Source organism: Suillus paluster, assembly GCF_016628075.1.
Source record: "Suillus paluster strain FC165 chromosome Unknown EDB91scaffold_36, whole genome shotgun sequence".
Taxonomy (NCBI): Eukaryota; Fungi; Basidiomycota; class Agaricomycetes; order Boletales; family Suillaceae; genus Suillus; species Suillus paluster.
Genome location: NW_024537596.1, coordinates 159,138 through 171,616, shown reverse-complemented (window position 1 = coordinate 171,616; position 12,479 = coordinate 159,138). Strand labels below are relative to the sequence as shown.

At 47.2% G+C, this 12,479-nt stretch overlaps 3 protein-coding genes across 3 annotated transcripts; all 3 read right to left on the bottom strand.

The window, feature by feature from the left end:
- Positions 1-277: 277 nt before the first annotated feature.
- Positions 278-2,618, bottom strand: EDB91DRAFT_1337292 (uncharacterized protein; the record flags this gene model as incomplete). The annotated part of the gene is made up of 6 exons (XM_041325573.1): positions 278-342; positions 609-678; positions 865-918; positions 1,032-1,060; positions 1,090-2,135; positions 2,194-2,618. The coding sequence occupies 6 exons, from the start codon at positions 2,616-2,618 to the stop codon at positions 278-280; spliced, it is 1,689 nt and encodes a 562-aa protein (XP_041175900.1).
- Positions 2,619-8,243: 5,625 nt separating this feature from the next.
- On the bottom strand, positions 8,244-10,535 carry EDB91DRAFT_1329546 (peptidase S28; the record flags this gene model as incomplete). The annotated part of the gene is made up of 10 exons (XM_041325323.1): positions 8,244-8,576; positions 8,626-8,713; positions 8,762-8,848; positions 8,908-8,929; positions 8,982-9,164; positions 9,429-9,613; positions 9,732-9,788; positions 9,840-10,134; positions 10,191-10,235; positions 10,289-10,535. The coding sequence occupies 10 exons, from the start codon at positions 10,533-10,535 to the stop codon at positions 8,244-8,246; spliced, it is 1,542 nt and encodes a 513-aa protein (XP_041175899.1).
- EDB91DRAFT_1141018 (uncharacterized protein) lies at positions 10,534-11,494 on the bottom strand. The gene is made up of 5 exons (XM_041318988.1): positions 11,351-11,494; positions 11,269-11,301; positions 10,885-11,218; positions 10,718-10,838; positions 10,534-10,656 (listed from the first exon to the last, which is right to left on the bottom strand). Exons 1-3 carry the CDS (start codon positions 11,471-11,473, stop codon positions 10,994-10,996), a joined length of 381 nt encoding a protein of 126 aa, XP_041175898.1. The 5' UTR covers positions 11,474-11,494; the 3' UTR covers positions 10,534-10,656; positions 10,718-10,838; positions 10,885-10,993.
- Positions 11,495-12,479: the final 985 nt, after the last annotated feature.

Here is a 12,479-nt window from a genome sequence, read left to right as displayed (position 1 = left end):
ACCTTTGAACTAAAATGCGACACATTCTTTATAATAATATATTTCGACGGAATTCCGCCGCATCCGTCGGATGACTTTGCACAAAATAGCTAACGACTTGTCGGTGACACGTACTTACGTCAACTTCCGATTCACATAAGTAATGCCATGGTTTATGCCTGTTGTATGTCCTCTCACAGGAACGGTTGAAGACAACAAGGTGTGCTACTAGTACTAGTAGTCCGGGTGCGCCAGGGACGACTGTTCGTCGTGGCAAGTACTATACAGTCGTCACTGGTCAGCGAGCCGCTACCGCTGCCTCGATGTACAATTCTTGAAGGTACGTGATCTGGCCCAGGTGTTCTGCAAATATTGTTTATCGATATCACTTCTTTTGCCGTTAGGTTTTCATGTCAATTTCTCCCAAGGTCTATTGACGCTCGGGTCGGTGATATCGCGGTCGATTTGGTTCATACTGAGACCACCATAACAACCTCGTCCTTGAAAGGCGCGATGGAAGCTGCTCGATTGGCAGGACTTCCTTTTGTGAATCCGACGCGATCATTCTGGACTCATTCTTCTCCAAATGCCAATCCGCTTGCATCTCGGGGTAGCGAGGGCCCACTTACGGCTGACGCAGATATCTGTATCATCGGGTAAGGTAACACATGCATAGGGGTCGCATATCACCTGCTCAGGCTGCACATGCAATTACTCATGGATCCGCAGCTCTAAAAGCCGTCATCCTTGAGGCGCGTGACTTTTGTGAGTGTCTTGGTTCGCAAGAAGCAGCAAACGCTTTATCATAATCATCTAACTACGCCAGGTTCAGGAGCCACAGAATACAGAGCACCAGGTCTTGTTCCGACACAAGCATGTGCTTACCTTCGATTCGCAATGATTAGCAGCGAGAGTATTGAACCAAGTCTGTTTACAAAACTGGACGTAAATTTTTCGAACTAAGTCGTATGTATTAAGACATACGGAGGACTACCTACGACCAGGACTCCAGCCACTGCGCCAGAATCCGTGGCACCTCACGCCAGACCTACTACAATGTGCTCGAAACGGGGATAGAAGTCTGGGACGTGAAATAGTCTAGTAAGTAACCTTTCAAACTACTAATATCAAGCGGAATGGCCATATGCTCCTCTGATTTATCACGCCGCCCGACAAGCAGAGTAGTAGGAATGCCGGCGAATGAGGCAGAAAAAGATGCAGCAGTCAGAGAGCGATGATGATGTAGCAGCCAGTCTGGTGTCTCTTTGGAAACAGCGACCAGTCGATAACCACAGACGTGGGGATAACGGAGTACCGTCGAAGCTGTGTGACGGCATAGTTTTGAAACCAACCCGAGGGTGAAGATGTCTTGGAGATCGAGATGAAGAGCGATCTCTCGCCAAAGTTCAGGAGGCAGCACCGCACACCTAATACTGGGTGGTGTATCATTAGCTCCCTCAGCGCACGACTTTTCATGATCAGTGCGACACTCGTCTGACACCATTCCCCTGCCCATAGTAGAGGGAATAACAATCCCCCTTCGCCTGCGGGAAACCCATAATCCCCAGGGTCCATGATAAACATCCATAGCACGCACAAAGAGTGCTGGGTCGATGCGATAGCCAAGACGGGCAAGAGCAGTGATGCCTGGTGTAGAAGGCGAATCTGCGTAGAATGATGGCAAAAATTGGAGTGTGGGCGTATGACTGAACGTCGTTTTGTGTGCGCGTTTCGCAACTTTGACGATTGCACAGTGGGCAATGGAGAACGCAATTCCAAAGTAATCACCAGGAACATCCCGTTGCTCTAAAATTGCATTGATCAGGCGTGACACGGAGGCCTGGAAGCATCGCTCGCCGTCCAGATGTGTTGTGATGCAAACAATGGTGTCTTTGCGAACCCATGAAATAAACTTCTCTCTCCTCAGCCTCTCGGAATGGCGAACGAACCCGGACTCGCTGTCGAATATCTGAGGAAGAAACGCAAAACTGGCCATGGCGTATGCAACCGACAATCCGCTATCCGGGAGTTGATTGTAAGGGGATATGTTGAATTCGTAGATTAACTCGGCAACAGTGTCTAGGTTGGCTATGCACTGCCCAACCATTATCTCTAACAATGCGACCCGAACCTGCTCGTCTGGAGACAAGACGTCACTGGTGCCGAGCAGGTCACTCAAAGCCGCATGAGAGTCTGCATGCCAAAGATCGGTACATCGCGAGGTCGGGGTCGTTTACAACTGGCGGCGCTGGCTTCTTGTACTTGTGCTGAGGGGGGTACTCTGGATGACAAGCGAACTTGCCATAATGGTCTTCGGAAATGTCTTCGAGGAAACACTCATTGTCTGGCAGGCATTCCAAGGAGTAAAATGGTACACCATTTACGTGGAATATATTGTGATCAAGGTCAATCTCGTAGACCCATTCCCCGATCATGCGGCCATATCTTGGCCGCTCACTGGAAATGATGGGCACATCTTCGTCCAGTTCTTGAGGTTGGCTGCCGTCCCATTGATCCAATATCTCTTTCAACTCCTGTTGCTGACTTGTGATGGTGTGGGGTGACCGCATAGACTGAAGCATCATTATGCCAAGACTCTCCGGATAGGAATCATGATGGTGGTAGTAAATGAAATACATATTATGATAGCGATACACATGATGCCCGCGCGTGCCCATGCCTGCAGGCAGAATACCTGAACAATGGTCAGCTTAGACTCCATTTATGTCGGACACGAGGTGCGACGTACCGAGCTTTCAAAGGAAAATGCCTGACTTTTCAAGGGCGTAGAAGTGTTCTCTTTCTTTCAAGCACTATTGAACTGTTGCAAGAATATTGATCGAGTCGAGAGGAGTTAAACTTTAAGGGGAGCCTATTGAAGTGGCCCCAAACCTGGCGGGCGCCTGCGTATCACGAGCAAGGTTAGGAGCCTACAAAGTCAGACGCTCAAGAATCAAGAGTCAAGAGTCAAGAGTCAAGAGTTGAAAAAAAAAAAGAAAACTATCAACCAGCTCGTCACATGATTCAGATGCAAGTCACATGATTTTGTCATCCCAGACGACATTCAGTTCATCGCAAACGTTTAACGTTTAACGTTTAACGCACAACAATTTCATATTTGAAGCTAGCATTAGACTATTTTTGCCAAGTATGTTATAAAGGCCCTCCGCCAATTAGCTTGCGCGCACATGAGCAAAATTTCCTTTCCTGTCCATTAAAGTTCTTAGCAAAAACACTCTATTGCATGTCTAGAAGATCAACCTACTATGATGTGTTTTTTCTATTTGTTATCGCCGCGATTTTGGTGAGGAAACTAAGTTACTGACTGGCCTAAGCTAAGGCTGCTAAGTAATACTCCACCCCCTGCTGGGGGTCCCTTACTCGCCATTTAATTTCATTGAATTGTGCTCGCTAGTCTCGCATGACTCTGAGTGTAGACCACAAGTATTAGCCAGCAGACACGATCCTCCAGGCGCGAGCACTGGAGGATCTCGCCCGGAGGATCTGATGAAATTTAAAACAGAGTAAGTGCATCCGAAATGAGCCGAACGGAGTGAACGGAGACTGTACGTGGCCGAATGCTACTAGCAAAGGAAGAGAGGGACAGAACAGGTGGGTGCTCGAAAAACTTGGTACAGCTAACGAGATGATGAGAACGAGTGAGAAGAGGCCTAGTACTCAACGTACCTAACGAGACGACGAGGGCGAATGAGAAGAGACAAAGAGCCCCATTTCCCCCGGTGGCGTTAGGCAGAAGTCCGAAAGCTGAATATGACGTTGTCAACATGCTGAGGAAGCGCACGGAGCCTGCAGCGAGTAATACGCCTGGAGGCGGTCCGTCATACACCTGGCTAGCTAGTAGCGGAGGTAATTACCATTCCGTCAAAACATAGTTACACGACAGCGGATTCGAGCTGTCATTGCAAACATACAAATATACATATGTTCGAAAGGGAATTTTAGGTGAATAGGCTCTTCACATAAAAACAAGCCGTCTTCGTACTTTCCCCTTCAGATCTTCACGAATAATGCGTTTATCTTGTGTCCTCACTTTTGTTGCTGCTTTCACAGCATTAATATCTGCAGCATCAATACCTACCAGTGACGCCGACAGTGAAAAATGTCCTACATGGTGCTTTACTGAATGGTGCTGCCCTGGGCAGCAATGCGTATTTCCACTTGTGAGTATGAGTGGTTTGCGTCTTGGATTTAACCACATGGCTCACCGGCGTGGTAGTTCATCTTTTTTTGTGTATGAGCGAGTGGCATGTCGCGACAGTGAACTACAGTGAGTCGCGTTTCTGCTTTCGCATTTATGCTGTGGTTGATGGCACAACGAGTTACCCTTTGCTCATTTGGTCCATATAGTTGCTCTTGGAGTCGCGACAAATTTTACTGCTGCTTGGGCAACAAGGCCCTTGGGTAGAGGAAAATCTCAAACACTCAATATGATAGACATGACGTATCATTGTTTTTTTTTTTTTTTTTCATCGAATGTTGAAACAACGTTGAAAGCCTCATGACATGCACACTGCAATGGAGGCATACCTACTCTCCTTCCTCCACAGAACACGATTGATCAAGGATGAGAACGAGATAAAAAGTCAGGGAGCGCCCCACAGGAATTCACATTTGTTTCGTCTAGAATTCGGTGCCCAGCCATATGGGCTAAGTTGGCCCATCTGGCTGGCTGCCATCTCTCTGGAACCCCTAGTCCACCGTCAAACGAGAGAACTGACCACGAGATCACAACATGCATACATTAATATCGATCGGAAGTCGACCTGGAGTAGCGTGTCGAAGCCTAGACAGCTGATGAACCAAAGATCCACAACACGTGCGACACTTTGAGGCATCATCTATCTGGGCATAAAGAAGAAATGTTCGTGATTCGTGAAAGCACAGATCAGGTGTGCATCCAAGCGCTATGCCCCTTGGTCACGCACAATTTCGATCATTAGCATCGAGTAAAGCGTGAATTTCAATAACTTACGGGTGACGACGTGCTTTATTACGAACGTGCATGGCTCCGGCAAATAAGGTGTGCTGAGTCCATAGTCAAGAAGTAGAGAATCGGGGCTTCAAGTCGGTAGGAACTTAAGTATTTGGTGCTCGATACGACCGATGGAGTGGATCGCTGTGATGACGCGAGGGAAAATCTGAGGACAAACTAAGTAGGGCTTTTGGGAGTGCGTCTCCGAAGCAGTGGACGCACATTGCGTCATCGTGTAGTAAACATACGATTGCAGGCAAGAGGAATAAGGATCGCCGGATTACAGGGAATGCAAACGCTTACCTTGAAGTTTGAACCGTCAAAACGCAGGATCTGATCGACGGTACTGATCATATTTCGGCACTAAGTCAAGTCCATATGCAAATCAGGAAATCTCGAAGACAAAGAGAAAGCATGCATCCGAAGAACGTTGAAAAAGAAGGGCCAGTGAAAGGCAAACCGCGGTATGTGTATGTATGTAGTATCCCCAATAACATCGTTGCGTTCAGCATCACGATATCGTGGAGACCCTACTACATATAACGGCATATACTTAGTAGACGTACGTCCGAGTCCGATGGAAGGGGCCCAGGCAGGCACGAGATATCAGACATCGATGAGGTGTTGAATTTGAAGTGCCGAGTCCGGGAGTTTTCAGAGTCCACAGCATTGAATATTGAAGGATCGTAAGGCGCTACGCTCGACGATCCTGACTTCTGAGTACCGACATACGGACTGTGAAATGTTAGGCACGCTTGAAAATCCTAGCGGTCGGATGTTAGGAAACGACAGTGATGAAAAGGAGAGAAACTAGAGTACGTAGAGGAAGAAAAGTCAAGGCACGAAATCCAGCTGGCAAGTAACAACAGGCTCAACGCCCCAGGCTACTCCCGGACACCAATATTAAGTGGAGCGCGCTGATCAACGTGGGTGTCGGGCATTTGTCGCAAGGGAGAAGCTGGAAGAAGATCGGAAATATCGTAAAACCCATGTGGATCTGGATGTCAATGTGCGGTAGGAAGGATGAAATACAGCGTGCGTTTATTGAAAAAGGACCACGTACGTGTGTAATGGTTATGTATGGGGAGCGTATGGACTTGGCAGATTGCTTCGTAATCTTGATTCTTGGTGGGTTGATGAGATGTGGGACCGGCGACCCAGGCATGAGAGCGGCGATTACGGATTGGGTTGAGGAAACGATGATGGGTGATGAACCGGGTACCGGTTGATGGATTTGGTAGGATGTGAAAAATCCGAGGGAGGGGAGACGAGCTATAGCGCGAAGGCGGTGATTACGCAGGAACGTTGAAGGAGGAACGAAGGCACCATATACGGCCTTGTTAGGGGGCCACCAATAGGGAAAAGAGCATTACATGAGCGAATTAATGGAGGAGTTGAAAAAGAGGAAAATGAACGGAGGAGTGAGGACGAGGGAAGATTAATGATGCTGTATCAATGGGGATCGTCGGCATGAAGTCGTCTTTTATAGAGACATGACAGCTGTTAGAAGAGCGTGTGTTCTAACAAGGCGATAAGACTAGATATTGGGAAGAATAGGAATCTGTAGACTCTAGAGAAGACCTTCGATTAGACAAATGGGAAGTCGGAATGTCCTGTACATACCATTGTTGATCCTCGTTGATTATACGAACGTTGTGATAAAAGACGAGAGGATGCCGGGCACGCAGGCACGAGCGATGGCGGGAAATTTGACTAACAACAAGGTAGGGTTTAGATATGTAGATGAGATTATCTGACAAAACAACTGATTCATCTGTTCGAATCAGATCGCCGGTTTTGCTGATATTCCAGAGGAGGCACCCGAGGCGGGCGTAATGCAACTTGGTTTGTTTACCAGAAACCACCTGCAGCCAACTAATACACCCGGTTGTTTGGATCAAGGCTGTTGCCAAACACTGAACTGGAACTTCTGGAAATTCGAATGGATTGGATGAAGCAAATTCTCATCAACGCTCAGGCCAGCTTAGAGCTAAATACACATCTCTTTCTCTCGACCTCTTCCTCATTGTCTTTGTCGCTCGCAGCTAGTGTAGGGTCTGCATTGCGAGCGACGAACATTTTGAGTAGTGTGTTTGCAGTGCGGCAGAAGGCGGGTTGAAACGAGAACAATCTATCGATTGTTCTCGTTGCGGGAAGTTGACTCTCCCGAATCCCTGCGAACTTGAACAACAACCGTACGAAATCATAAGATTGTAAAACATCATTGGACTTGCTACGTTATGGGTTCATTCCTTCCTTACATGTTCCACTTGAACGTATACCTCCCTGATCCTTGCGCCCTTTCAGGCTTCTTCGGTACATGCACCTTGCAATAGTGGGTATCCGTGCTTTCCACCAAAAATCTTCGTTCCTGCTGCATATGATTCCCCAAACCTAGAACCCAATAATCATCAAAACCTCCAAGCATACTATCACGTTCAAGGGGACAAGCAACCGCGCATCTCCCTATACCATTCATTAGAGGAACATGATACTCGGAATCCGAAGCACGACGGCGAAAGTCAATGTTGACCACGGGATTCTGCCATTCTGATATACATACATTGATGAGAATCGGTACGTGCCACTCATATTTTGCGGCTGGGACATAGACTGTGCGTCGGGATATGCAGTCGGGCGCTGTCACCACCAGGTCCTTGTTATTCCTAGCACAACTGTCAAAAGAGGGCATCGGCCAGGAGATTCTGACATACATACTACAGTCATGTCAATTAGAGTATTCCTGCAGTTGCATGCTACCCATGCGACTGGGCCCAATACAGGCGACAATGAGCCTATCTGAGGGCTTTTAGGCCCCCTTACGATCTAGCGCAGCCCAGACAGCTGATGAGTCTGAACTCCACATGTCTAGACATGGATTTCACATGCATAATCTGTTGAAATCACGGACGTGAGCGAGCGGTAAACAGGTTGTTGTCTCAGAGAAAGAAACGAACAAATGGCATTAGGGGAGACAATCGTAAGAGAGCCCACACAGGCTTTTCTCCAGCATCAATCGAGTCCGACAGTGAAGGGCCTATCACGTAGCGCAAAACTCAGGCTGCTCACGCTTTTGCTTCACACTTTCAAAGCACTGGCACTATACGATGTAGCACGGAAAATAAATAAAACCAAGCCCTCGAATGCCACGAGTGCGTTTCCCGAGCAGTCGGAAGGAACCAGCACCATCCTTCCATCGCAGTCTGAGACATATAAAATGATAAATTCAATCGATAAATAACTTGCCCGTCCACAAGTCTTAAAAAACGACCTATGTGGAAGGCTTCCACTCAGCAAGCCACTCCTTCATGTACATTAATGCTGCTTTTTGTACGACGGCGATTGAAGGGTCGACAATACCACTCCCCGTGATCAAGTCTGATGTATGGAATCCATCGGACTCGTAGATCGGCATGCCGGTACTATTGGGCTTCCTCAGCCCATCAGCAGACACAGTTGACTCGCGCCACGGGTCACGCAGTCCGTTCGCGAAGAAGAGACGTGGGATATCTACGTTCCAGCCAACATATACTGTGTTGGTCTCTGCCGTGGCAGGCACAGGTGGAGAGGTGAAGGTTTCAGGGAACATGTTGACGCATTGGCGCTGAAGATTATGTTAATGAATGGTCATGTTTTGAATGCAATGTACGTACCTCGTCGTAAATGGGTTGGAGGATGCGGCTCACGATGGCAGGCTGACCTTTAGGAGGGCCAACTTGGTAGAATCCGATTTGGTTGCACCTGGAAAGGCCTGTCAGATCAGATATTAATTCGAAAGAGAGTACATACACCATCCAGAACCACGACCTGTTGACGTTATTCACGGTAACATTTGTCCAGTAGGACTGGCTCGTGTCGTACGTCCCAATACAGTCCCTAGCCTCACCGTCAGCCAGTCCGGAGTCTGGACGACATTAAGTTTTAGGGATACGTACTCAGCATCCTGGTTGTTACAGACTTCACCATTCATTTCAGCAAAGTCAATCAGAAATCAAACGAAGCGCCTTACCATGGTTGTAATATGTGGTATTCCAGAAGTTACCCCAAGAGGAGATGGCGTTTTCAAGTCCCCATCCTTCAGGTCCCGCAACGACACCGTCCTTGACCTCAAGTGCATCACAGAATTGGAAGAACAGTGCTCCTCGGCCACTAAAAGGTTGTAGATCTTGCCAGTTAAACAGGTTGTATTGAACTGTTGTATCGAGGAGAGTCAGTTAATATCAAAGGCAGCAGATGAAATTGAGACAAATAATATCGTCAGAAGAGGAATCCAAGGTAATGATATAGGAAAGGGGAAAGGGGAAACTCGTAACCAAATGTGGAACATAACATGAATGAAGAGTATCATCATCGCACGATAAACTGAACAAGATGTTGCGCGGATCAGAAGGCGTGTGGGCCATGCTATCGGTTCTATGCAAAGATGAAGACTGAGCAAAGGAAAATGACGACTCACGTGCAGCTGCAAAATCGTCTACATGTGTAAGACTGCCAAGACCAAATGCTTCCTTGAGCGTCTGGATTCCAGAGGTGTCATGAGCTGCGTGCATCTTATCCAGGTGGGCAATAACTGCCTCTACATCGGAAGAACAATTTTTTGGCATGTAGTTGCGAATCGGGGTAAAATAACCATAGTAGTCACTGTTTTTATGGAGAAGAGACCGAATGACCACATTGTATGCAAATTCATTCACGTCAAGGAGAACCGTTTCATCACGTCAATGGGAGATGGGAGGTGATTGCAATAAAACTGACATACACAATCGTTTCCACGACAGCCGAAGATGCATATCCAGCCCAGAAAATTCCCGGTTTGCTTCGAGTCGATCACCATGCTGATACAGCTGAATTGAATATTGATACTCACTTGACCATCGTCCAACTGGTGAGGGCTCCCGAGTAGCTCCCTCCGACCAGGATCCATGGCGCCTGGCCTGGCTTCACAGCATTACCCCCAGGCATCGGAAGGTCGGCCTTGGTGGCGAAATACACGAGATCATCAACGGCCTGCTGGATGGTGAGGAGAGCGAGAGATTGTGAGGTGAGGTTGTCGTATGGATTGGAATAGCCGAAGAAACGGTGTTCGATAAGGATAGCTGCACCTTTCTGTTGTTGAGCAATGAGGCCATTGATGGTGAGATTGGTAGTATAGGATTCGTAACCTAAAAATCAAGTAATTGAGAGAGAGATGCAACAATTTAAGTATCGTAAAACTAACCATCTGCGTCAGACTCTCCAGGTGTCATCAATATGATGGGACCACCTTCAATGCATCATGTTAACGTCACTTAAAGCTGTACAATCCTCAGGACATACCGGGCTCATAAAACTCCCAGTCCATCCAGTATCGCTGACGGAAGGTTCCGAGACTTGGATCATTGTGATCGATGAGCTGGTCAAAGTAATAGACCGTCGTAAGTGGTGGGAGTGCTGTACCATCCGGTGAAGTGACATGACGTTCTGGCACTGGGATTTTTGGGAGAAAAGGCATGCCACGGAGCATGGCATTCGGGATAGCCGCTCGGGCGACACCTGCAAGTAGGAGCAGCGTAATGGCCCACATCATGTTGACCTTTGATCGCAAAGGTGGGACTATACAACATAATCAAAGTGGACGAAAGACTTTATATGTAGCCATAGCATCAAGATGTAGAAGTTGTCGACAGTGATGCGCGTGTTACTTTCTTGGCATGAGGATATATATTAATTGGACGAAGCTGCAGGGTAACGATTCGGGTTGCTCACAACGGCGTTATGTGCCCGGCTTGAAGTTGGTGAAAGAATCGTTACGGAGTTTGGATTTACCGCTCGCATTTGTTCGTTGGCCGCATTCACAAATGCTACTCGACGCACGGCTTGTTGTAAACTTTGGCAATATAATCATGCCTGCCGATGGAGATGTAGAAGCTCACCGATGCCACCGCTTGGGTGGGTACATGCCAGCGTGCCCTGGGAATTATCTTGTAGTGGTCAAGTGGAAAAAAGCTGAACGCGCCAGCACCCAAGAATGAACCATATAAATTATTCAGCCATAATCATCGAATACTTCATTCCGAGCCTCATGAAGAGAGGACGCGAGTCAGGTAAGGTCGAATTCCCCTCGTCCGTGTGCGCGGATGTCGGCTGTGGGAGTGCTGCTGGTAGTGCTTCGACAAGGTCAAATTCCAAGCTTCGATTTACAAGAAGTGCCTTTGCCTCTCGTACAGGCTTCAATTCTTCCTTGTACACTGGCCTGTGCGCTGTGTTCTTTTCCAGTCATTATTCGCGCCTGGCAGTCGGATGAATCTGGCACCCACTGCATATTTCACCTCCCAAAATGCAAACAATCTCTTCAAGACAGAGTTATCAGACAATTAGGAACGCAAAACATCGCCTTACTTTCCAGTCCTGGTCGCCATGGAATTGCGCGAGGCGGATGTAGATGGGACAAGACCTTCGGAACATGAAGGACAACAGTGAAAGTAAGCATCGACGACGAGATTTTGAGATTTTGATGTACATACATTAATTAGGGTTGCCCTGGCATAGCGTGCCACACATGCGACTATAACATATATACATACATACATACATATATACATACATACATACATATATACATATATACATACATATATACATACATACATACATACATACATACATACATACATACATACATACATACATACATACATACATATATATATACATACATACATACATACATACATACATATATATACATACATACATACATACATACATACATACATATATATATACATACATACATACATATATACATACATACATACATACATACATACATACATACATACATACATACATATCGACCAGAGTCGTGCTGGAGTAGCATGTCGAAGCCCAGACAACTGATGACCAGATTTACAAGCAACGCTGAGTGATCATCTGTCTGGGCATAAAGAAGACGTAATCATGATTCGTGGAAGTCTATACCTAGCACAACTGCCAAAACAAGCATCGAGCACGAGATTCTGACGTACGCATACGTACGTTGATATCGATCGGAGTCGCCCAGGAGTAGCGTGTCTAAGCCCAGACAGCTGATAGCCCCAAACTTCGATGACATCTAGGGCCTGGGTACCCTCTGTCTGGGCATAAAGATGAAGCAACCGCGACTCGTGAAAGCCTAGATCCGAGTCGGGTCTGCATCCAAGCGCTATGCCTGTCACAATCTGTCAAAGCCCAGACAACTGATGACCCGAAACTTGGCAATTTACAAGCAACGAGTCATCATCTGTCTGGGCATAAAGAAGAAACGACCGCAATCTGTAAAAACCCATGAGGTCTGCATCGATTCCAAGCACTATGCCCCTACGACCAATCAAAGCCCATACAAACACGGCCCGAAACCTGAATAGATTCGAGTCCGATTTTGTCTGCGTATCAAAAGAAGGGATAGTGATTCATGGCAGCCCAGATGGCCAATGACGCATGACGAGCTGGATACATGCGACAATTACCCATCTGGGCTGTGGAGGGG